The sequence below is a fragment of the Harpegnathos saltator genome, unplaced genomic scaffold (genome assembly GCF_003227715.2).
Source record: "Harpegnathos saltator strain DR-91 unplaced genomic scaffold, Hsal_v8.6 scaffold467, whole genome shotgun sequence".
Taxonomy (NCBI): domain Eukaryota; kingdom Metazoa; phylum Arthropoda; class Insecta; order Hymenoptera; family Formicidae; genus Harpegnathos; species Harpegnathos saltator.
In genome coordinates, this window is record NW_020230280.1 from 1502501 (window position 1) to 1528385 (window position 25885).

Sequence of the window (25885 nt, forward strand, 5' to 3'; positions counted from 1 at the left end):
CCTGGTTGCGCTTCTGATGTACGATATTTTTGCCGTGCGCGACAGATATAAATTCAGTTAGCCGGAAATGCGATTGCGTGTCTCACATGCTCGGAAGACGTGAAGAAAGGATAGCCGTGTCAGTGGAAAAAGATCATTATTTCGCGGAATTTCATGTATATACGGTAAGCCGGAACTATCGGCCGATGGTGCAAAAGTTTCGCTGTAGAAGAATGGACCGAGTGATTAGATTCAAAACGATCTATCCGTTACACTGCCAAGTGATCGCCATTATCCGGCCATTACCGGCGTTATCCAACGGTACTTCGTACGTACCGACACATTTGTAAACGTACGACCGTAAGGTCGTATCAGTCACGACATTTTTGAGGGATCCGTCGAAAACTTTTGCACTCGCCCAGTACATCGCTACTACTCGCAGATCACCCCGATCCGTCCCGAACGAGAAGTCTGAATCGATTCACCCTCGAACTTGTTTGTCACTCATTGCAGCGGACTCGGGGACGCTTTTCCTTTAATTGCATTTCCGCTGTCCGAAATCCCGCCGAGGAGCGCGGGAAGATCATGATTCACTTACCGATATCCGTTTTGCGCGCGCACCTCCCGCGCTCTAGCTACCGCGGCGGAATTTTCCTCCGGGTTCCTGTAATTACCCTCAAACGGACGAGGATAGATGACGTTGAAATAGATGATACCGAAATGGATGGCTGCGGCGGAGCTAATAGTGAATACGAGACGCGCGCCGCGGCGTGTCGCAAACGGGAGCGGCGCATAATTGCGCGGCGATCGTCCGTATTTCAAAACCGATTAAGTCGACGCGGTTGCATAATTCCGACAACAATGCCACGCGCTATATCTAATTCTTTTCCCGGGGATAATCCTGCCGAGATCGTTTTCCATTTAGAGACATCCCCCATTTATCTGCCTCACGACGATCTCCGAGGGATTTGCGGACTCGCGGCACATTAGTGCACCGTCGGGTTTTTAACGGGCGCAGCCAATGAAATATGTGCATTCTGCAATGTAATGGAACCTGTTCGCGCGAACGGGGGCGAAGGCAAGAGCGGCGACGGGGGCGGGGACAGGGACGACTCCCCGCGTCCGCGATGCGCCGCAGTAATTAAGATTACACCCCCGTCCCGCCACGCCGGGGACGGGAAAGAGAACGGCGGCAAAAACTGTTATTTGCATAATTCCCAAAGTGATGCGCGTGTGCATCGCTTCGAGGATTCCGCCGGCGAACGAAATAAAAAGAAAGGAAGAAGGAGAGGAGGGAAGAGAGAAATAACCGCCGAGCGGCGATTCGCATCGCGCGATATTTTTTACGTTCGTGCGCACGCGCGTGCGTCTTCCTTTTTTATCGACGAATATTTCCGTCACGCTTCCTCGCGCCCCCGCTCTCTCTCTCTCTCTCTCTCTCTCTCTCTCGACGCTCGACGCGTACATAAATGTTTGGCCAACCGGACACTCGAGCTTTTCGACCCGCCGCGCCGCCCGGCGAAACTCGGCGTGACGCGGGTTTCTCCAGAGCGCGATATCGCCGCGCATTCGCGCGCACCCCGTTCTCTGCGCACGCATAAACATCCGCGTGATGGAAAAAGAAGGCACGGAGGCGAGTCGCGCGAGATTTCATCGCGAGATGCGCGCTGTGACAAATGCATACGCTCGCACTCGCGCGTCGAGAAACATTCCTCGCCGCCGATCGTTACATTCGCAATTCCGGGGGATGATTCATAGAGGGCGATTTAAATGTCCACCGGCGCGTCGGAGGATGAGTGGCGGGAGTTAATTGAAAGCCGACAAAAGTATCGCGCAGGTATCGCGGGGGGGGGGAGGAAGTAAGGGATCGTTCTTTCGCTCGCAGCCGGTCTGTGTTCGAGACAAAAGTGCGGTCGTTGAAGATTCAGCGGTCGATGTATCGGGCGGATCGCGGAGATTGCACGTGGGACGATTTATCAAGGCCCATTCTCCCGATTGTAATGATTGTAATTTACTTGTCACGAGAGAAAAAGAAGCGGAAAGCCAACCGGCCGGATACCTCCCGAAATTACCGCTTTCGTCTCGAATAGAGCCGGAGGATCGGTGAGCCCGAAGATAAAACGCGACGGGGATAAATGAGCGCGATAAAGTTAGCAATTGTGACGATCGGGAGGATTAGTAATTTAAGCTCGCGCCTCTCGAGCGTCGGGCTTGCGCTCAAAAATATTCGCGGAGCGATCATTACAGGACAGCCGCTCGCTCACATGCACGAAGGCGAAAAAGTACGCATACGGCAGCGTGCTTGTCGAGTTGGCGTGACAGGACCGGGAGGAGAAATCAATCATTTGGGAATAATTGCGCGCGCGCGTCGTAATGACGTAAATCACGCGTCGCGCGTCTTTCAATGCTCGACGCGTGTAATCGTTAAACTGACTCGTTTCCGCGCGATGAACGTGCAACGTTAGCGAGCGTAGTCGATCGTGAATTAATGACTCGTGCCCGAAATGTCCCCGTATGAGAAATTTGAAGCGCGCGGAGCGACGGGGAGAGCCGAAAGCGCCGCGAGAACGTAACGGATTATCGTGATTTGCAAACGATGTAAATCACGGCGGAAATTCGTGCCGCACTGCGGCCGTATCTATCGGAATCACTGCCATTCCCGGCGCGGCTTGAAAGCCTCAAGCAAGTGACCCCTACATTTCTTACCGCGCTTCCGCGCTCGAGTCGCCGTGCCTTAAACCGTTAACGACGCCGTAAACATCGACAGATCTGCGTGCAATCGTCTCGTGGCATTTTCTTCACGCAGTTCCTATTTTTGCATAGAAATTGCAAACAACGTACGAGTAAGAGTACAACACAATTACCATTGCATGAAATTGTAGAAAAAGTGTGCGTAAAAATTGCGGACAATGCGAGTAAATTTAATTCGCCGCATCAGGACTCTTCCCTTCGTCGTCCTTTATTTTAAAACGACTGCTTCGACCACTTCGATAAAGAATCGTCTCACTTGCCTTCCTTAAAGTCTTCTCAATTAACTTTTCCCGTCACGCGCGTGTCGCGCGATGGCAGAAGACGGACCGTCGACGCAGAGATCAATAAAAGTCACACCGAAGCAAATAATCCGACTGCTTGTTACTATTCGTATTCTCTAGATTTCGTATTCTCTTGCGTTAACGACTATCGATTGAAATATTGGCCTCGATTGAACGTGCCGAACGCAGGCACACCTACACCTACACGTACACACGGCGCCGCATACCTGCATCTTTTACATTGGCCGCAATTGCATAACCGATTGCACAATAGAACGGTCCACGCTCCACGTATTGTTCAGCATCGACTTTCTCTTTGCGCGAAACAAACGTCGAATGTAGGACGCGAGGCATAATATAAGCGCACAATTGCGCAATTACGCGATACTTGGCGTACCGCGCGGCTCGGCCGTTGCGCCGCCTTCGGCTCCAGTTTGCTCGCGTTTTCCTCCCCTTTTCTTTCTTTTCTTCCTTTTCCGTTCCTCCCTTGCGCCGCTGCTTGTCCCGAGTGTCTCAATAAACGTTCGCGATCGGCTCCCGCGGCGACGCGTTAAAACATTTTCAACAATTCGCGTAATGCCCTCGCGGCCCCGCGCGCAGGAAATCCTCTGCGACTGCCGTGCATCTTTTATGCGCGCCCGGCGAAATGCAGTAGCCGCCAGCCGCTCTCGCACGTGCATTTTTCTTTTCCGCAGGCGTGCCGAGGGGCGCAACTGGACAAAGGGGTGAAAATTATTCATGAGACAGACAGCAAGAAGACCACGTACAGCATCCCCGCCTATGCAGATATTATGGTCGCGTACTCCACTTACGACGGTAGGTACTCCGCGCTCTCCCTCTCTCCCTCTCTCTCCCTCTCTCCCTCTCTCTCCCTCTCTCTCTCTCTCTTTCTCTCTCTCTATCTCTCTCTCTCTCCACACTCGTCGAGATGTGCGCGTGCACAGGAGACTGCAGAATTACCGTTCATCCTATTACCACTCCTCCTTCCCCTCCCTCCCCCTCGCTACGACATACGTTCTACGGGAGAATGATTGAACCGAAATACCCGTAACGCAAATACTGGCCGTCGGATGGAAGTCCGGCGCGGGCGAGGAGCAAAGGAAGAGCAACATTCCCTTCCCTCCCTCCCCTATCTCTGTAAATATTTAAGGATTAAGAGGATCAGGCGACAATCCCCCGCGCCGCTGTGTTTCGCCTGTACGTGCGTAAGGCGCATTCGTGCAGAAATTAATAGTTTAACGTGTAAACGCGCAAACGAATATTACTCTACACGAACGTCTGTAATTCTGACGAACGTTTTAAAAAGCCAACGTTACGGGGCCAACAATATCTCCTCGGTCAACAGTATTACAAAGAAGCCAATCAGAGTACAAATGCCAGACGCCAATGGCGGAAAGCTTTCAACTGCAAAATGAGATTATCCAAACGTTCCGTACGTTATTCCGGTGTTTTCTCGGTGGAGGAGGAAGGTAAAAAATACACAGCGTGTACAAGACCTCTCAAGATTCAGGACATCGATCTTCTCCTCCAAGACTCGATCTCTTTTTTTTTTTAACGGATTCTCTTCTGCTCGATTTTTGTGCAAATGGGTCCCTCCAAACGTTCACTCCCGTTGAATTCTTCATTAAATGAAACGACATTGATGAGGAAGTATCGCAACCGCGAATGGAAATTCGGCTGAAAAGAATCGGTTTGTAGAAAAATCAGGAATGCAGAAAAGGATCTCAACTCTAAACAAAATTGATTTTGGGAGGAAAAGATCGATTTTCTGAAAATCGTATAGATATCGTCCATCGTTAGACCGTATCAAACATCGTAAGATCAGAAGGGGAATGTCTTTGCGTCCACTCTTCTCTCTTTCCTTTCACGGACATCGCTGCTTTCGCTTCGTTTGTCTGATTCGTCTCAAAGTCGCGCGAGATACCGGAGAAACGAGCGATAGTTCTGAGACAGCCTGTACGTATGCGCAAGTGGCATCCGGTAAGTGCTGTCGCACACAAGTGCGCGTGTAAGCTCCTTATTTCGAACGACCCGTCTCGAGATAATCTGAACGAAAGAGGCGCTTCAGAGTGGTGTGACGAAGACTTATAGGAATGTAGGATATAAGGTGCACTCGATTATCCCCGCGTGAGTGCATGTGTGTGTGTGTGTGTGTGTGTGTGTGCTTGCAGATAATCCAGCTGGCGCATGTATTATCCGAGCATGATACCTCATTCAATTTAGCGAAATAAAAAAGAGAGAGCGCGCGATACGCTCGCGGCGGAAGATCGCGCGGAGCGCGACGTTTGAGAGCGCGCTGCAACTTGGCGGCGGAACAAAAGTTGCAGACTACAGCGGGACTAACGGCATGCGAAACGGCGGTGCTCCAAAGTGGCCTCTCAAGCAGCGATTTGTTTGCCGTGTGAAATAATAGGAAGGTTATTTGTACGGACCTCTACATTGTTATCGATTGCCACAGCGCCGGAACGTTCGGTTGATTCGCAACGTCACGTGCACAGCGCTATGATTGAAACGCGGAGGCCCCAGCAAATTGACGAACGACGTTGAATTGACGTGAATAATCGAGAGTACACTGCACTCGAAAAAGTAACCGGAGAGATCATAATTGCTGAGGGCGACGAGGCATGCGCATTACAAACGACGTTACACGCGAGTCGCTCGCTAATGAGAGACGTTCGCTCGCTAATGAGAGACGTTCGCTCGAATTTCGAGCCTTCGCGAGTGACCGTTATTAAATATGTTTAATGCCGTGTGTATAATACTGGCGGAATTTGCAAAGATATCTGCAATGATGGAGTGACGGCTCAAATATTCTCGTCGCTTGTTAATATACGATGTGATTTCCGGATGAAATTTCGTCGAAAAATAAATAATCTCCAAACATATCGACATTCACCAAAAAATAGAAGTTTTTGATATATACTTTTCAAAGAAAGAGAGACAGAGAGAGACAGAGAGAGAGAGAGAGAGAGAGAGAGAGAGAGAACAATTATTGCAAGCTATTTTTTAAAACTTTTAATAACAAGTACTAAATAAAGGACCAGAAAGATATCAAATGGTACAATTTCAAATATTATTTAAAAATGTAATATAGCGCATGTAAAAAAAAACCAACTCGGCCTTTCGTGACGAAAAAAAATGCGACGTTGAAAGTTTAGTGTCAAAATGCAAAAATAGTATTGAATTTAAGACTTACTCAAAACGACGTTCAATGGCGGCGTTTTAAACGGCGGATAATCAAATTTGTCATCGAATCTGCATCGCGAGGACATCGAGCTGGAATTTCGCGCGTCGCAGACAAATCCGTTATCATTAAATCATTAAATTGACTTCGTCGTACACGGGGGATGACCTCGCGCCACATATTATATTTTCTAGCGTCCTCGTTCTCCTTACCGCGTATTGTATTCCCGAAGCGGCCGACGGCACTCGAATCCCCGACGATAATTGCATTGAAGTGCGTTCCAGGCCGGTTTTCACACTCCGTCGAGCGGAAAGTATTAAGTATTACGCCAAGACACATACTCGATTACTAAACAATAAACGGATATGGCGTGTGTCAGTCGGCCGGTTCTTCTCATGCGCACGTCTGAGTTTCTATAGCGTCGTATAAGCTGCTTATATTTTGAATAATACGGACTTGACGAACATGCGCGCGCGCGCGAGAGAGAGAGAGAGAGAGAGAGAGAGATAATCCACGTCGATTTCTCGATTACATCGAGCCTCCTCCTGCCCTCTTTGAAAGCGCGGCCGAAACTCGTTAATGAATGTAAACCAATATTATTTGCAATTCAATACCGCCGGTATGAGCCGGCTGTGTGCTTTGAAATTCCAAATTATTATATCAATCATCGCCAATATTCGATTGCTATTCGGTGCGACTCGATAATTCTCCGCAAGCGCGAATTACGCGGCTCGCACGGCGAGAAACGTGCGCCTGCCGTCGATGTAATCTGGCGACGGAAGGAGAACTAATGCCGGGGCAGGGACGCGGACAGGATTCCGCAAGGCGGAATCGTCCATTCGGCGGAAACGCGAGTCGCGCGCGCAAGCGTTATCTCGCTGAAAACGCACGCTCGCGAAAAACGGGCCGCTTTTGCTGCTGTCAGCCTCGCGCCGGCCCCGGTTGGGCCATCGGTGGCTGATCCCGCATCACGCCGCGCGTAAACTTTCACGCGATTTCCACCTGCGTGCAAACAGCACGCCGACCTGTTGTCGTTAATGGCGTGCGAGGATTTGTGTTGACATCGCGGTGCGCGCCGACGCCGCGCTGCAACAACGCGGCGGCGGCGTCTGGCGAGAGCGTCAATCAGTCAACCGACAAATCGATACACTCGCGCTTGTAATGCCGGCTCGGGAGTATCGTGGTGCATCTAGCATATAATCTAAATACGATTACCCTTCCTCGATCACACGCACGCACATGCGCGCTTACACAGAGCGGCGCACACACACAGGGATGCACACAGCGCGATGGCACGCACGGAATGTTCAAAGTGTGGCCGCGACGCGACATCCCTACCGTTTTGCTGCAGTGAACGATTTTTCTTCGCCAAAGTTGGATTAAACCTTTGCCACCCTTTGCGGCGCGGTGCCCGCGGTATATTTAGTTTCGACGTTTTCAATAACTTTTTGATAAAACGAAACATTAAATCTGCATTCGTTCGCAGGTGCGAAGTACGTATATCCCAAGTGATGAATTTAATGCCCGCTAAAGCAGAGCCCAGTTCAATCTGAAACGCAGTTCGATCAAAGGCGCGATGCAGGAAATAATAGATGTTTCTCGACTCGATATCTACCTCCCTGTGTTGTTCGTTGAAGGGATCTCGCATACGCGTCATAAATCGGGAATATGCGTTATAAAGTCGCAAATTGAGTTTGTAAGGAACGAATCCTTTCTCTTTGCGCGCCGCGGAACGACAAAATTTCGCACGGCGGCCGCCTCCGCCGAAACCAGCTGCGCCGTATGAAATATGTAGAGAGCACCGTGCGATGAATCGAAATCGAGCATAGATTACACCACATACACGCGTATTTACGAGATGTATATGTTTCGAGGGCGGGGAAAAAAGCAATGTTTTTAAAAGCGCAACGCGCGGATGTGAAGCGACGCACCAATATACTCGCGATTTATTATCGTTCGCCGCTGAAAGGCCACCAAGGCGCATTCAAACGAAAATGAACACGTGCTGTTCTAAGGTACCGATACGAAACAAATATTGGCGGTTGCGCGGGGACAAGAAAAATTCTGCCGTCTGAAATTGGACGTCGTCCAAATTTGTCCAAACGGCTATTTTAGGGCCATTCAGGCTGTTCGTGGCCGAGTTTCCACGCCGTGAAATTTTTTCGTCTCTCCCTCCCTCCCTCCCTCCCTCGCTCGCTCACTCTCTCTTTCTCTTTTTCCCTTTTTTCTCTCTTTCACGGCCTTCCACATGTTAGATCGATGTAAAAACGCCCTCGTATCCTCTTTCGCACGACGAACGGAAAATTGACACTGTTCCCTCGCAGCAAATTCTCGTAACTGTTCATGGAATTCTTACAGAGAGAGAGAGAGGAAGAGAGAGAATTTTATATTAATTCGAGGAAATAATAATTAGCAAATTAATTGAGATCGATCAGCGTAATTGCAAGAACACGAATTGAATATAATACCGCAATATTCGCGACGATGTTACTTAGGACTATTATTTCTCCATAATTTTATAATGAACAGTAAATTAATAATCATTGTATTATTCTGATGATTTGTATTGAGTATCCTGGTGAATTATGAATTATTGGAACGTACACAAACGAGCAGAGCCCGTCGACCCGACCGTCGTAATTATTTCGCGATGCGCAAACGCACGATAGCTGTTACAATTTACGCGCGATATCGGCGCGACGGGACAAACTTCCGGAACGCAAAGACTCCCAGGAGATTACGATAACTATGGTCCCTCGAAATGAAAGTGGTTTTCGGAAGTACTCTTAGCAAGGAACATAGGAAAGAAATAGTAAAAAATTTTTATCATCAATATTACGCAACACAATCTCGTAACACGAGAAAAATAGTAAGAAATTTCTATGATTAATGTTCGTCACTGTCAATAAGGATATTAAATATAAAGGTATATACACCATATTTTAATGTATATTGTGTCAAAAAAAAAGTATGTACGTTCTGCTTACAAAAGCAAGATGAAATAATCTGCAACTGTCAAGAACGTGTTTTTATCTGATTTCTGGAAAGCAGATTTTTAATATTTCCGTTTGCGATTTTTGGCACTTGCGTAGAGGCCTTGTTAATCTTTTCAGTATAAATTATTTTTAATACATTGTATATACTCACCTATTTAGTAAAGAAAAGATTTAAAGATATATTTCATTATAAAGGTATATTCATTACTTGTTTATGGACTGAAATATCTCTCTTTTTCCCTTTTCGCGTTTGTAATTGTTCCTTATTTTTATATCTGTTGGTCGGAGAATTTTTTTACTATTTTTTTCCATGTTTCTCATTAAAAATTTCTCCGAAAATCACTTTCATTTTAAGGAGCCAAAGTAATCGTGCCAAGACTCCGTTATTGACTCCGTTATGGTCGCGGAACGTTTCGCGAAAGCGGGATGCGTTTCCACAGTTTTATGCAATTCCGCAGCAGCTCCAGTTTTCCAGTTTTCCAGGTTTCGCCGGGAGATCATTTCCCTAAGCATACGTCGCGCGAAACTTTCTCTTAGACTTCGACGTCGAAGTTCGATGCGCGACGGCCTAAGCGCCACTTTGAGCGCGCGATAACCGAAACTCGCGCGAATATCAAACACAGATGCAGTAATATGCGTGCAACTGGTACATCAACAGATGTACAAGGTGCGCAAAGAAAAGGATCTCAGAGAAATTAATACTTCTTACAAAGCAGAGCACTTATTATCCTATACGAAAAGTGTTCACTAAAAAGAAATCGAGAAATCAACGCTCTCGGAGCTATAAATGTTTGTCGATTTTGGTAACGCAAGTTGTTTGTGTGCGCTGCCACTGATCACACACGGTGAATAAATGAACGGGTATCTTACCGTATCACTTTGTTATTGCTTCGTTTGCAAGTGCTGTCCTCCTTCCATTTCTGCTTGACATCTTCGAATTGCAAAATTGCAAACTCTTTAAAAAATTCCTGGTCTTCTACAAATCTAGTCAGCTACATCGTGAAAATGCCCCGATATATATAATTCTTGTATATTACATCATGGATGAAGAATAAACCAAGTTTGTCATACATCCCAATAAAAAGAGATCGAGTGAATTGAAATCAAGAGAGACCGAGGAAACTATGAAACCGACCCACTTTGTCCAACCCATCCCCTTTCAACGAATGTTCTATTTGAATGCTCTCTGATAATTAATACAAAATAAGCTAGAGCTCCATCGTGCAGCTTTCGTAAACATCCAAGTAATAACATGGTAAGATACTCGTTGGTTTATTCATCGCGCTTGATCGATGGAAGTGCACAAATAAGCTGCATTATCAAAATCGAAAAGTGTTTTGCAACTCGGGGAAAGGGCTGATTTCTCGACCTATGTTTACTGAGCACTTTTTACTCAGCACAATGAATACTATTTACCCTCTAAATCTGCAGCCTCTTTTATTGAACATATATGTATGTACGCGTACGCGCACGCATATACACGTATAAGTCTCCGCGTGAAATATTGCGTACTCTTGACTGAGATTCGCCTAAATTCGAGATCGAATGGCGCGAACTTTGTTACGATTGCAGCACCGTTGATTTATTGCGAGCAGCAGCCCGACAATTCCGGAAAAAAACAGGAAAAAGCCCGGGAACTCGGCGACGCAGCAAACGCGTTGGCAGCTTGCAGACGAGAATTTCACATGGTGTGGCAAAGCATAGCACGCGATGCCAATCGCGCGGAATTGGATTAATGAAAAATACCAGTCGATTGTCCACGCGATGTAAGCTAAATGATCGGGACTTATATGTCCGCCGAGATTAGCGATCACCACCGCCGCCGCCGATTTTTCGTCACAACGAGAAATGACGTCCCCGTCGCGAGGTGAATCCGCAACGTAATTTGCGCGGCCGCCGCACGCGTTCGAGGGGGACAAAAATCCCGAGGATATCTCTCTTCCCTCCGGAAGCATCCATCTTGCCTTCGCCATTAAAATTAATAAAAGTGCGCTCACAGCACGTTGCCGTCGCGCGAGCGGGAGCGCGAGCTTGGCATAATCCGCGCTCTGAAAACGGAACGCGTAATACCCGAGGCTGCGCGAATGGCTCGCTTCCGCTTCCTCTGCCGCGGAAGTGCGCCGCGAAATTTGCTCGCAACTTTGCTCACGTTGGTCGCATCGATTAAGGAAGATCAGCAGAATTTATGTAATGTCGTGTGTATTCTACGAAATGATGTTTGTGAATATATACCGTCCGTCGTATTAAGGCCAGCCCGACAAACAGCATTTGTTTATGGTAGATAAATACATATACCAAGTTTTTTCCAAAAGTAACGGACCTCTCCCCCCTCCTCCCTATCTCAGATTCTATCCAGCTATATAGGGAAAAATGACTCGAATAAAAGTTTTAGGGTTCATTTAAGTTTTATTTTTTTGTGACCTCAAATTTGACCCTGACCTCGACCTTAAAGATCATTTGAAGGGTCAACTTGCGTTTTTTAAATAGGGATCTCTATTTTTCATTACATTGTTTTTTTTTCTACCAATTAATTTGAACAACTTTTGTGTAAAACATTTTTTTATTTGCCTAATATTTTTTGAGTTATTTGAGGAAAACTTCATAACTTTTTCAATATTTAACTTATTTACGATATAATAGCGCACTGACTTTTGTTAACTTACCGACTTTTGGAAAGTTTAAAATCATCAAATTAACAAAAATCAGGGCACTATTGTAACAATATATTTTTGAGATTAAATAGAGCAGAAAAGTCTAGTACCATTTTTTTTCCGACAAACAGTTAGCGAAATATCGTAAGTTAAATATTGAAAAAGTTATCAAGTTTTCCTCAAATATCTCAAAAAATATTAGGCAAATGACAAAATGTTTCAGACGAAAGTTGTTCGAATTAATTGGCAGAAAAAAAAACAGTGTAATAAAAGATAGTAGATAAAAGGGGTACCCATTTAAAAAACGCAAGTTGACCTTCAAATGACCTTCAAGGTCGAGGTCAGGGTCAAATTTGAGGTCACAAAAAACAGAACTTTATAAACCCTAAAACTTTGGTTCGGATCATTTTTCCCTATATAATGCATAGATTCTGAGATCGGGGGGCAGGGGGTCCGTTACTTTTGGAAAACTTAGTATATATATATATACACGAGTGTGTACATCATTTCCGGCACACAAGACGTGTCGCGCGCGTTAAACCCGCCGTATAATCGATACTCAGCGGCGTTAATAACAATCGTTCACGCAATCGAGCGAGCGCGCACTTCCCCCCGCGCTTAAACTTACAAACATTTGGCCGTCGCAAAGCGGACCTCCGTCAATAATCGCGCGCGCTCTCGTTGCATAATGGATTTATTTCGGTGCGTACTGTCAAAGGCGCTCTGCCGAGCAAACACCGCCGCCGCCGCCGCGGCGGCTTCTTCGCGACGAGCGACCGAACGAGCGTCAACGAACGCGTGTAAATTACACCCCCCTCCCTCTCCCCCGCGCCCGCCGCCCGCCGTCCCGAGAGATTACCTACACATGGCGATGTAAAATATGTACAATGGACGTCGGCTTGCATAATAGTCGCGCGATACATAATAAACGCGGCATGCCGACGCGGCCCGCGCGCGCTCTCGCTATTAATACAGCCGAGGAAGAAGGTTATGCGTTAATACACGCCTGTATGCGCGCGCACGCACACACGCCCGCTCGTTTAACACAGGCCGCGCCAAGTGGACGTATTGTTAATACGCGGCTGCTACTGAATTGGCGGGGGGATAACACCTGGCCCGATGCTGAAGGCGGCATTAATATGCCATGTAGAAGATAAGCGCATAGTTAACGTACCGGCGTGATAGGGTACGCGCATTTAACACCTCCGCCATGGGGGTGAACACGCGCGGTTAATACGTCATCGGACGTGGCGAACGTGGCACGACCGGTTAACGCCGAGCGCCGTTTTCTCTCTCTCTCTCTCTCTCTCTCTCTCTCTCGCGCGCGCGCGCGTTCGTTTCGGCCGTCGCGTTATTGAATCGCTATTATTGCCGCCTAACGTACGCGCACGCTCACGCGCGCGCAATTCTCTCGGGCATAATCGACGCGACAAAATGCACTTATAGCCGCGAACGCAGTTCGCCCCGCGAGGAACAAAAGAGCGAGACGCGTTTTGCTTTCGGCCGCGCGCGCTGCGGAATTAGCGCAGCGGGTAAATCCGCGGAGATGTCGAATCCCGTCGGTCCTCCGCGCTCCTCCGCGAGGCGTTTGCAAAGCGCACGTTGCCCGAATACATCAGGGAGAATCGATTTCTCTTAGATATTCTCGAGCGGTAAGAGACTGCAGGTGCGGTTTTTGTGTATTCCGACAACGTAGTCGCTCTTAAGACACTCGTTGCGGCGGCGACGGCGACGACGACGTGACTTATACGCGACGAGCGTTCCGAAAGTGCGAGAATCGCGGCGTTATCGGACGGGCCCCCCCCCTCCCCCGGCTTGTAATCGTTCGATTAGCGTGTAAGAATCTGTCGGCTCGCGCGAGACGGGCTGAATGCCTGGAATGCCATGTAAATTGGGAGCGGTCCCTTTGAGCCGACCGACATAAGCAATCTCTCGCGACGGGAGCGGCCGCATCGTATTTAGAACACGGCTTGTACTCTGGTTAATTATTATTCGACGATCTGAATGAGCTTGCTCGAATTGAAATGAGCCGCTCGAGAATACGTGCAAACCCGATTCCTATACCGGTCTCAGTCACAGTTACCGAGTCGAGTCTCATGAGTTGTTTCCGCTGCTTCTCTCTTAAGGGCTTCCACTCCCTCGCCGCGAAACTCTAGTTTGATGATGTCAGAGGCGAGGAGATCCATATTGAAAGTTTCTACGGGTTGCAGCGAAATAAAAAGATAAATCTATAAAATGATGCTTGCGATTGATAGGACACGTTTCGAAAATGCTCCGGAAATTCTCCCCTTTGCTCTAGCGACATCGATAATAACCGTCAAATTAGGATTATACATGCAGCCCTCTTCTGTTTAATCTACTTCTCCCCCACCGTGATTTCGTCAAATTGATTTCTCGTTCATTCATCTATTGTTCGAGCAGAGGGAAAGTTTCCGCGGCATTTTAGAAATGTATTCAATCGATCGCAAGTGTCATTTTACAGATGTACCTTTTTCGTATCGACGTAGGGATTTTTAGCACAGACTTCTTCGCTTCTGACGTCACCGTTCAACATGGCTGCGGCGAGGAAACAGGAGACTTAGTAAATCTACTTTTTATGAAATACGGGAACATGGTTACTCTCGCCTCCTACCCGCGAGCGGAATAACAGCGGCGGAATAGCGAAGTAAGAGACGAAGTAATTGAACAGTTTTCGGCGCGGTAAGCTCCGCCAGTTGCGCGCGCACACACACACACACACGCACGCACACACACACACCCGCGCGCCGGGTAATCCCGGATTGGCAAAATCGCAAGCGTTGCGATCCTACCTTATGTAATATAGGCCGCGTATGATGTAATCCAAGCGTACGAATCGGCATTAACACTAATCAGCGCCGCTGCGAACAGATGCAGCGGTAGATTAAGAAGGTGCGCGATAACGTCGAAGAAGCAACCGCGACGACCCACTTCGGGATTCTCGCTCGCGTCGAAGAGCAATCGGCGGGGTATCAATATTTTCAATCTATACACTCCGGCCTTTTTTCTCTCTCAGGCTCCTTCGGCTCTACGTTGATGCTGTATTATGAGCCGAGTTATGAGCAATTTCCGACGATACGTCGCTTATTGAAATTAAAAGTGGATTAAATTCAGGAGTGGAGTATTACGATAATAAGATATTAAATAATTCCGAAACCTACTTCAAGTTGAGGCAGAAGCAAAATTACAACTCGGTCAAGTTGCTCGTTAATAATTGGACATCGCGAAAACGCTATTGATATAACATCGAACGTATAATATTGTAAAATCAGACTGAATAATATTGTAAAATATTTCGTAAGAAGATAGAAGGAAGTGGATAGAAGGAGGGAGGAGCAGTAACAGCAAAAGTAACTCTACTTAATAATTGCGACTCAGGCCGACATGGTTAATCGAGCGGCTCAATTCGAGCGAGCTCATTTGGATCGCCGAATAATAATTAATCCACGATAAACGATAGGAACAGTTCCCCAAACATTTTGTCACGGAGATATCAGGGCAGAATATGAAATCGTATTCGGAGCAATCGTTATTACTCTCGTTAGATCACACTTCGTTGATCCCGCCGCCATTGCGGTAAGCGAGGCCTAAGGCACGACGCCGTTTGTATGTAGAATGTGCGGCTTCCCGTGGAGAAGTTCGAGCGCTAAACCGGAGGGATAACACCGAACTTTGCGATTTCAGGCTAAAATATACTGTTCCGTGCGGCACAATTAGCGAGTAGCGCACGGTTGTTCGTACGCGCGGAAAGTTAAAATTAATTCAAACTTATTGCCCGGCTTATAGTCGGGCAACTTTTTATCGGGGACAGGGTTAACTCCGAATCACGTGATGAATCCGTGAATTGTGTGTTACGCCGACTGTCACGCTAATTATTCTACTTAATTAATATTTCATTCATTCCTCCGCCGCAATCACCGCCTCGGCATCATTGAGATGCATCAACTGCGTATTTCTAATTGGACCGCCACACACGCATCGAAGAGTCTCATGTTTCACCGACATAAAACGACGAAATCAAAACACGCCCCTAAATATCTCACGTTCAAGAGGATGGAAATACGATATAGAAATCGAGCGCTTATACCTCATGGCGTTATTGAGACAGTTAACACGTATATACGTAATACGCGTACTTTTAAGTATACGCGCAAGTTGACGCGTTAACCCGTAACTCCGGCTGTTCTCCGGTCAATTTGACCATTGCGCTATTTGAAATTTAAATAACGCGGTTAATTTTCTAGTTGCGTATTCGTCCGTCAGTGTATTTTCTTACATTCTGAATGTCAGTCGACTGATATACGCGCAGTCGTGTGGTCGTGTTATTTGTCAAGATATTCATCAATTCCGTTTCCTGCCGGTCAATTTGACCGGTGAACAGTGTGCGCGTACTTAAAATGGCTTCACAGCAGTTACGGGTTAAGTTTCCTCCCCGTCGCGTCTCATATTGCTATTCTTCCTTCCTTCCTTCCTTTCTCCTTGCCTGTCTTCCTGTCTGGCTGCCGCTTGCCTCCCTCTTTCCACGGGTCATGGGTCATTCGCTGGCGGACATCCTCGACCTCGACGAAGCGAAGAGCGTCACGCGGAGTGTATCTCATTGCGCGCGCGAACAAACCAATCCACTAGCGAAGTAAACCGCACGTTACGACTTTCAGGTTTTTACTCCTGGCGCAATCCGGACTCGGGCTCGTGGTTCATACAGGCGCTCTGCGAGGAGCTGGATCTTCACGGGCGCAGCCGTGATCTACTCAGCCTGATGACCTTCGTGAACCGGCGCGTCGCCATCGAGTATCAATCGTACGTGCCGGAGAACATCAAGTTCCACGCGAAGAAGCAGATCCCGTCGGTCGTCTCGATGCTAACGCGTCTCGTGTACTTCCGCGACAAGCCTGCGCCATACGGCGTCGTCGCCGTCGCCGCCAGCACCGCCGCCGCCGACGACGACGACGGCAAATCGAGAAAGAAAGTCTTCGAGCTCGCGAGGGACTAGCGAGCGCGTAAGCGCGAGGAACGACGTGCTCATTCTCGAATAAGTCTACGATCATCAATTCTCCGTCGGGAGTCGTCGGGAAACGATCAACGCAACAATCGAGATGCGCTTAGCCAGTCGCGGTGAAATCTCGCTGCCGAAGGTAGCGAGTTGAAGGGAGCAGCGTGCGAAAGAGTGAAAGGTACGGAAATAGATTATTTAACCTTTTACAATTCAGGAAACAGTGGACCAGGTAGCAGTGGAGGATCTTGCGTTTCTCACCAACCTTCCCTTTGCCATGTATGAGAAAGGTTAAAAACCTCAAAGACCGTACAAGTTAACCGGCAAAAAGCAACTCGAACTTTAAGAGTTATTCAATGGGGAAATGTCCCAGACAGTCTATCCTCCTTCTGCTTCTATTTATTTATAATGAGAGATACTTTATCATGTTTTATGTATATTTAATTAGACGGCATGTAAAATATTGTTTATGAGACAACGTTTAGAATGAATTGCGAAAACTTGGACCGATTCACAAGAAACACTCCCGTAAAGAGTCTCTCCACTCTGATTTCAACGAGACATACTTGACATACTTGTATATTTTGAGTATGCCAAAATATATATATATATATATACACGTGCTTTCTTTAGCTGCTGAGACGCGAGCTTCAAAGAGCAAAACTACTCTCCAAAGTTTCATTCCTTATTTCTCATCTCGGCAACTACTCGAAATACAAAAGAACTCTTTAAACAAATATACAGGGTCTGCTAAAAGTCCCGGAATGGCTAATTATTTCAAAAAATAAAGATTGTTTAAAACAGTGCTTGAAACAAAAGTTGTAGAGCTTAAAGAAAGCTATCGGATATTGATAATTGTTTGACCTTGGAATGAACTTGAGAAACGTTATCAAGGTCGACATAAAAATCTTAAATGGAAATTCGAATTTTTTATTACACCGTCTTTTTCCACCAATTAATTTGAACAACTTTTGTCTGAAACATTTTTTTATTTGCCCAATATTTTTTGAGATATTTAAGGATAACTTGGTAACTTTTTCAATGTTTAACTTACATCTCGCTAATTGTTTGTCGGGATAAAAAATGGTACTAGACTTTTCTATTCTACTTGGTCTCAAGAATATATTGTTACAATAGTGCCCTTTTTGTTAATTTGATGATTTTGAAATTTTGAAAGATCGATAAATTAACGAAAAATAGAGCATTATTGTACTAATATATTCTTAAGATCAAATAGAATAGAAAAGTCCAGTACCATTTTTTTCATCTCAACAAACAGTTAGCGAGATATCGTTAGTTAAATATTGAAAAAGTTACCAAGTTATCCTTAAATATCTCAAAAAATATTAAGCAAATAAAAACATTTTTCACCAGACAAAAGTTGTTCGAATTGATTGGTGGAAAAGGACGGTGTAATAAAAAATTCAAGTTTCCATTTAAGATTTTTATGTCGACCTTGATAACGTTTCTCAAGTTCATTCCAAGGTCAAACAATTATCAATATTTGATAGCTTTTTTTAAGCCCTACAACTTTCGTTTCAAAGATTATTTTAAACAATTATTATTTTCTGAAATAATTAGCCGTTCTGGAACTTTTGGCAGACCCTATATATATATATATATTGTTTTATATTTAAATTATGCGGACATAAAGATATAAAAGCGAGTGCACTTTGACAGTCCTACGCTTAATAATGTGAGTGACAGTTTGACCGCTACATCGCTACGTTATGTTAGTAACATACGTTTTTTGTACATATGTTTGGTTTGACGAGTTTGACCCACATTTCTTCAATAAATAATATTATCTTAAGCATTGTGTAAGCAAAAATTTAAGATTAATACTATATAAATAGCGCGCCGACTATTTTTTATCTTCAATAATGTATAAAACATGTTGTACGTGTATGATCAACTGTTTACATGATAAAATACGTGATAAAGAACGTACGTGATGAAAAAGTACGTGACGAAAATTATAATTAGCTTTATAATTATTATGTTCGACATATTTATGATCTATCACAGCTTATTAATCCGATAATATCATTAGATTATATTGTACATGCATCTCATTTTACAGTACTTATACATTTTATGTTATTTTTTTACATTGCATTTCTTCCATATGTTACTTTTTCATATTATGATAGCCCAGTTGTTTCCTCACATGATGTCAACAGTAAGATAATGTTATCGTAAGATAATTTTTATCACGTAATTGATTAGTCATGTGTACGTATATACATACACAATTGAAATTCTGCTAATACTTAGGATTTATCAGCTTTGTTCATTTGATAGCATTATCTTATCGTTAATATTATGTTATGACAAGAGAAATTTATACAATCATAACATAAATACGTCATCACTAATAAATACCATAAGATACAATATTATTCGGTTGAAAATAAACAAAAATGCAGTATTCGCGGTGATATTGTTATAGTAAAATGTGCTTGGTGTAAAAAATATTTAAACATTCTTTTGACAAAGATCACTGGTGTCGAAACTATAGAGAATAGATGCAACATGAATGTTTTTCTTCGCGGATAATATTAATGCTTTCTTTAACTTTTCAATTTTCATATTTGTTTCGTATGTGTATCATCTAAATATATATAATATGCGTATATATTATATATAAATATATATATATATATGTACAGCATATATCTTACAAATAAAAAATGATCCACAGAATTTATATTGATAATCTTAAATTAATTTTGTCTACGGTGCTTAATAAAGTATGAATTATTAAAATGATATGAATTATATTCGTAGCAATATATAGCGATTAATCACGCTACATCAAGCTCTATCTAAGATTTCCAAAGGCATGTGCACTTGTATATCTTTGTGTCCGTATAATTTAAATATAAAACAATATTTATAGATAGATTCAGAATAAAAAATACTTATTTTTTATCTTTATAACAATTTTAGCAAATTAAAAATTAAAACTATTGTAATCCATTTCATTGATTGTTTAAAACATTATATTATTTATATGTAGGCTATTGTACTTTACATAAAACCCATGTCACATTTGTCTAAAGAGTTTTTTTGTATCTCGAATAATCACCGAGATAGCGCATAAAGGATGAAACTTTGGTGGTAGTTTCACGTCTTAAACTTGCGCGTCTGAGGAGCTAAAAAAGAAGTACGTGTCTATTATTTTTGGCTATCCTACAAATATGCCAAGCCTCATAGAAATTAGGAGAGGAGAGGAGAGACACTCTGTAAGTATCTCTTGTAAGATAATATTTGCATCTATGTGTATGAGTGTGTGTGTATATATGTATAGTATGCCGTATGATAAGAAAACTCTACCGCGAACCGCGAGATTCAATTGTGTTTGATATAATCGTATCTAAATGGGAAATATAACCTGCGTACTGGAAATTGTTTAGTTTGTCACAGTTGATAAAATTAATTAAGCCATAACACATGATGCAAACCTAATCGGTGCATTGCACGTTCTAATAGATTGCAGAATTATGTAATACCTGAATTACGCTTACGCACCCTTGCCCATTCATCGTGTACAAATGAATTTTTAAATAAATTACAAAATTCAGTCTGCGCTTGATAATGCTCCGCAAAGTAAAATAAATGCGCCAGTGCGCATTCAGCGGAGCGCATACTATGAATTATTATATTATAATTGCATTCAGTATATTATTCTTAATTAGCATACTAATTATATGCGGATCTTCATAGCGCGCTATAAAGACTGTTAACGTAATAGTCAAGAATAATAATGATCGAATAATGTTGCTCGCAGTTCCATTATTTAAGACCCGGCCCCGATGTGAATTAACGACACGCGACGCGAGGCGAAACAATGCGAGAAAAATTCCGCTCGACCGATCGCTCGTGCGTGTTGCTTTCTTCCCCTGCAGGAACGTAACTGATCCCACTTGGTCTCCGCGCAGCCGGCAGTGATGAATCGAGCATTACGAATCGCTCGAAAAGACTCGTCTGCGAGTGCGCGCGCACACGCGCACACACACACACACACATACACATATGCGTGTAAGATTGAAGCTCAGTAGAAGACATGGTGAATATAACGCGACGAAGAGTGTTGCCGCGAAGCATTGTCACCGCGTGTTAACGCGACGGCACGTCGCGCAGAAATCCCGCGCGCTTATTCGCGAGAAATCGCCGGGAATCGATCTCGTCTCTAAATACCGTTGGTGAGCCGACACGGAAGATCCTGGGCTCCATTAACCGCGATGCGTGCGATTGCGCTGACGTATTCAATGCCAGATTAGATACCTGCGGTCAAAGGAGCTAGACGCAGATGCTATTAACCTTTGTCTTGGAAGACGCCAAGTGGAACCCAGAATTATGCCGTTAACTAGATGCTATCGCGAATTGCGATCTCCTTCGTGCCGGCTCGGATCGATCCGCAGCGACGATACGGACAGCCGGCGCTCGCAAGCCGGAGAGATCTCCCGGCGTCGCCCTTAATCGCATTGTTAAACGTATTACGTGGCACGTAGCGTGCACTCGCGGGCCGACAGTGGCGCTAAGCAGCCGAGCGTGCATGTGAAAAATAAATAGGAATTGGAAAAATGATAAGGACCGAATGACGAAATCATGTCGATTGCATAGCGTGCGTGCGTGCGTGCGTGCGTGCGTGTGTAACGGGACGTGTTTATTTACGCGAGCGCGGAGATATTTACAATTTTCCACATTCCATTGCTGGTCAAATGCCTACGCGATTTATCGAGTCATTTGTATCGAATGCGTGGGCGGGGCGGGGGGGGGTGAGGGAGGAGAGAGAATGGTTTCGAAAAATATCACTCAAATTGACGTGGCGCTGTGCGCGCGAGACTCGATGTTTATTATTATTCATCCGCCTCGGCGAAATTCATGACGTTTCAATACGTCGACTATAAATAATGCGAGAAGTCATTAAAAGTGTCCGATTTAATTTTTAATTTCTCCCCTCGTTTCTCTCCCTCTCTCTCTCTCTCTCTCTCTCTCTCTCTCCCTTCTCTCTATCTTTTTCCTCTTCTTTCCTGCGCTTCGACGCGACGCGTGCGGGTTGACACCGCGTTATGGATGAACGTTACGCGACAGCGGAGCGTAGAGATTAACGCAAAAGGAGAGAAGAAAATTATGTTCGTCGACGCGACAGAAATAACGTTTCCGTTGGCGGGCAAAAGTCAGGAAATAACCGCGCGCGCGCGCGGGCTTGACGATGTAAAAGATCGCGCAGCGGTATGAAATAAATGAATAATGACAACTCGCGCCGGACAGTCAGCGACGTTTCCAACAAAGGGCCACAATGCACGATCTAGTCCGCCGCCGCCTCTTCCCCGCGCGTCATTTTCCCGCAGCGCATATTTCCAATGGTCTATTGTGCGCTTGGCGCGTTGCCGCCAAGCGCAAAAGTATTTTACATACTTTTAATGACCGCGTTGCGAGCACCGGTGCAAGCGCGATATATTTAAGAACAAGAGCATTATGCGATAAATCTAACCAACTATACGACTATATGAGAACAAAGCGATTCGAGAGACTGAAACTCTCATAGCCTTGCGCGATTCGTTTCTGCGTTCACGTGACTCAAGTACTTTTCACAGCCGTTAAAGAGCATCGGATTACGCACGATTTCGAATACAATTCGACACAGAATCATCTCCTACGAGCGACATGGAAAACGCGCTGTATGTCTGTAATGTGTGTGTGTGTGTGTGTAACGAGTATCGTTACGGACGCGTTCGCCGTCACAAGGGGGCTCTTGTATTCAATAAATGCAGAAAATATTTTGACGTATTCCCGAGCAGCAGGATGGATAGGGGGTGTGGAGGGAGGAAGATACGATCCGTCGCGAATTCAGGAATTATTGCTCGCAATTTCGAGCTCTCGATCCGAGCATATTTCTCACGTATGAGCGTAAGAATCGCGAGGCGGAGCGGCCGGCGATAAGAAGACCGTTCAATCACCGGCGCGAAGAAAGGGTTCAGCTGTCGGAGGGATTCCTCAAGCCGTTTTGACTTTCTGCCTGGCGATTCCAGCGAATTGGCGAATCGACCTCATCTCCGCGCGCCTCCGCTGCTAAGTGGCTCCTCGAAGAACGAGCGCTCGAAACTACGCGGATGGCTTGTCTCAAGCACGATCAAAGGATTTCGGTCTGGGTGGTCCTCTCGACTCTTTATCGAGGCTCGTCGAATATACCGCGTCGAGTAGGACTCCGCGCTTCGTCGCCCGATGATCGTGTCGCCGATATGATCAATGTGCGCGCATCCGCTGCGCTTCGAGATGTCGAACTCCGAGTGCAAATAGGAACACGTTCTCATTGCCTTTTCCTTTTTTATTATTCTATCCTTTTTTATATTCCGACGCGCTCGATATTTCACGGTTTATTCACGACGACGCGACATCGGCCGCAGCCTTTCCTCGTCGCGCGCGCGCGCGCGCGCATCGCGCCCTTGTATTCTTCTACACTTACTCTTCCGCGAGCGCGAGCGCGAGCGCGCAGCGACGAAATATTGAAATGTTTTTTCCCCGCCATGAATATACACACTGACACACGCTGACGCGAAAAAACATGCGCGCACACGCGTCTATATATGCACATGTGTTTTCAGCCGGCGGAGTCGCATCGCGGCCCCGCCATGAAATAAAACACGCGCGAGATCCGAAAATGTAGGTTCATCAACAAAAAAATATGCGAATATATTTACATGTTTGTCTCGCGGCCGTTGTTTATCAAACTTCATAATTCCCGAAAATTAAAACGCCTGCTCTGGCTTGAATATTCCGATCTAAATGACACGTCGTACCCGCGCGTCCGCGAGCGAGTGGATTTGGTAATCATTGTTTTCGGGGGGTCGGAAAGAGAACGCTTGTGCGAAAGGGAGAGACAAAACCGCACGGTTCAGGCGCGAAAAGATCTCAAACGCGGAATACCGTTTGCGGAATATATGGCGCGAAGGGCGTAAAATAGGGGAGAGACGCGCCACAATTTCCATGAGACGTGATGGGCGATTTCGATTCGATCTTCAGAAACTCGATCTCCCTCTCGGAAAATAAATTTCTAAATCGATTATCTCCTATCATTAAACAAAATTGATGAATAAGTATATAAACGAATCGAAACTCGGTACACTAGGAAAAATATATTGTTGCGTGAACCAAAATTTTGTTGTAACAACAAAATAATTTGGTTAAAATATGCCCAACAAAACTGTTTAGTTCCTGTAAAAAAATATTTTGTTTGATTAACGTTTTTTCGTATTTGTTTGTTCGTATAACGTAATACTTTTGTTATAGCAACCAAAAAGCCTTAACTGATATGAAGTTTGTTAAAAATACTATAATTTTTTCTTAATATATAAAATCTAAATTTTAGTGACAGACAGAAAGACAAAATATATCCATTGGGCATTATTTTAGTTTATGTAAAATAATATTTCGTTATTATGTAATTTTTATGGATAAAATAACTAAAATGCTTAATTTTTATATATGAAGTCTAAGAACAAAATCATTTATCATTCCAGAGAACAAAGCAGAAAAATATATTGTTTGTTGAGACAACTAAATATTTTGTTATATAAAACAAAATATTTGATTGCTATTAAAAATACCTCAACTAAACAATTTTATTAGAGATACTAAATTCTTTTTCCTAATTCCTACGATTGAAAAAAATCGTTTGTAGAAAAATCGTGGAGAAAAGGATAGATTTAATTCTTAAAGGCTCTAATGGCTGAAATTTCACCTCATGCGAAAATTTTGTTTCGATTTTATTAAATGATAAATTATCCGCTGCAAACAACAACCCCTCTACTTTTTATCCAATATTTAACAAACAACAAAACATTTAATTGCATTCGTTAAAAATTCGTTTGACTTTCTCGATTTCTGAAATAAATAAATATGTATTGTTGATGAAATTTTACCCGTGGTAGCATTAGATTTTCTTTGACGACAGATTTTAAAGTTTAACAAACCGATTTTTGGAGGAGAAAGAAGTTCAACCCCCCCAAAGATTGAATTCCCAAAGATTGAATCGAGACTTCCCCCATCACTGCTCACGACACGGCCAGCCGCGCAGGGAACCGAAATACTGTTAAAAGTTGGAAATCAAGGAGGGCGGGCTGTATTGCCGATCATTTGTACATCGCGGACCGGAGAACAAGCTGCAAAGCACGCGTGTGAGCGAGCGTTAATCCGACCCTCTCTGTGACCAGCGCGGAGATTCGAAATTGCGATCGAGAGAGACCGGGCGCCGGCAGCTCTCACGGCTAATCACCCTTCTCCGGCGGCGCAAAGTCCGCTATAGCCGGCGTAATTCCGGCGAAATGAAAGCGACGCACGAAGCGAATTCCAGACCGCGGCGTGGCGACGGCGGAACTAAACTTTCCATTCGTCTTAATCCCATTTTGCGAGCTCCGTGTGCATTCACCGCCGACCGTGCCGTGTCGCGAAAGCCTGCGCCCGCTTCTCGCCCCGTTCGCGCCCACGAGTATTATTATTTCGGTTTTGTTTCGATCGCGCGCTACCGCCCAGGTGGGAGAGCGTCGTGCACTCTCGGCGTGCACTCGTGAAATACGCGGCGGCGGCAAACCCTCCGAGGAGCCGCTTCCTCTTGGAAGCCGCTGTCGCGCGCGTGCGCGCGAAGGAACGAGGCGAGCTTGTCGCCGTTGTTAAAAATCAAACACTACGTTAAGCGAACAGAAGCCACTTACACTGAGAGAAAGGTATATGATATTTGACACTATAATGATATAGTAACTAAATTATAGTCCGAGATATCATATTTGTAGTAAGTATTACCGTAATATCGGTAATAATTAGGCGATATAGGCACAGTGTAACCAACCATGTAATATTTTTACTAAGAATTATAGTAAGTTAAACTAAAATTATTGCATGGATACAATTATAAAATGGTAGGTAAACCGTAACTCTTTTATATAGTCAATATTTGCCGGGATATTTGCTAAATGATGACAGATGTAACTATATGAATATTAAATCTCACTATATTTGTGAATGAGAAA

At 44.8% G+C, this 25885-nt stretch overlaps 2 protein-coding genes across 2 annotated transcripts in view; one reads left to right on the forward strand and one right to left on the reverse strand.

Moving 5' to 3' along the window:
* The window catches only part of LOC105184990 (caspase-1), a 44554-nt gene extending 26913 nt beyond the window's left edge, over positions 1-17641 (forward strand). The window contains exons 4-5 of the mRNA XM_011144149.3: positions 3707-3827; positions 16516-17641. Of these exons, the coding sequence (XP_011142451.1) occupies positions 3707-3827; positions 16516-16850 (456 nt within the window). The 3' untranslated portion in view covers positions 16851-17641. The remainder of the gene's footprint in view (positions 1-3706; positions 3828-16515) is intronic.
* The window catches only part of LOC105185030 (alkaline phosphatase), a 214952-nt gene that overhangs the window by 98317 nt on the left and 90750 nt on the right, over positions 1-25885 (reverse strand). The gene's annotated exons all lie outside the window — the stretch shown is intronic.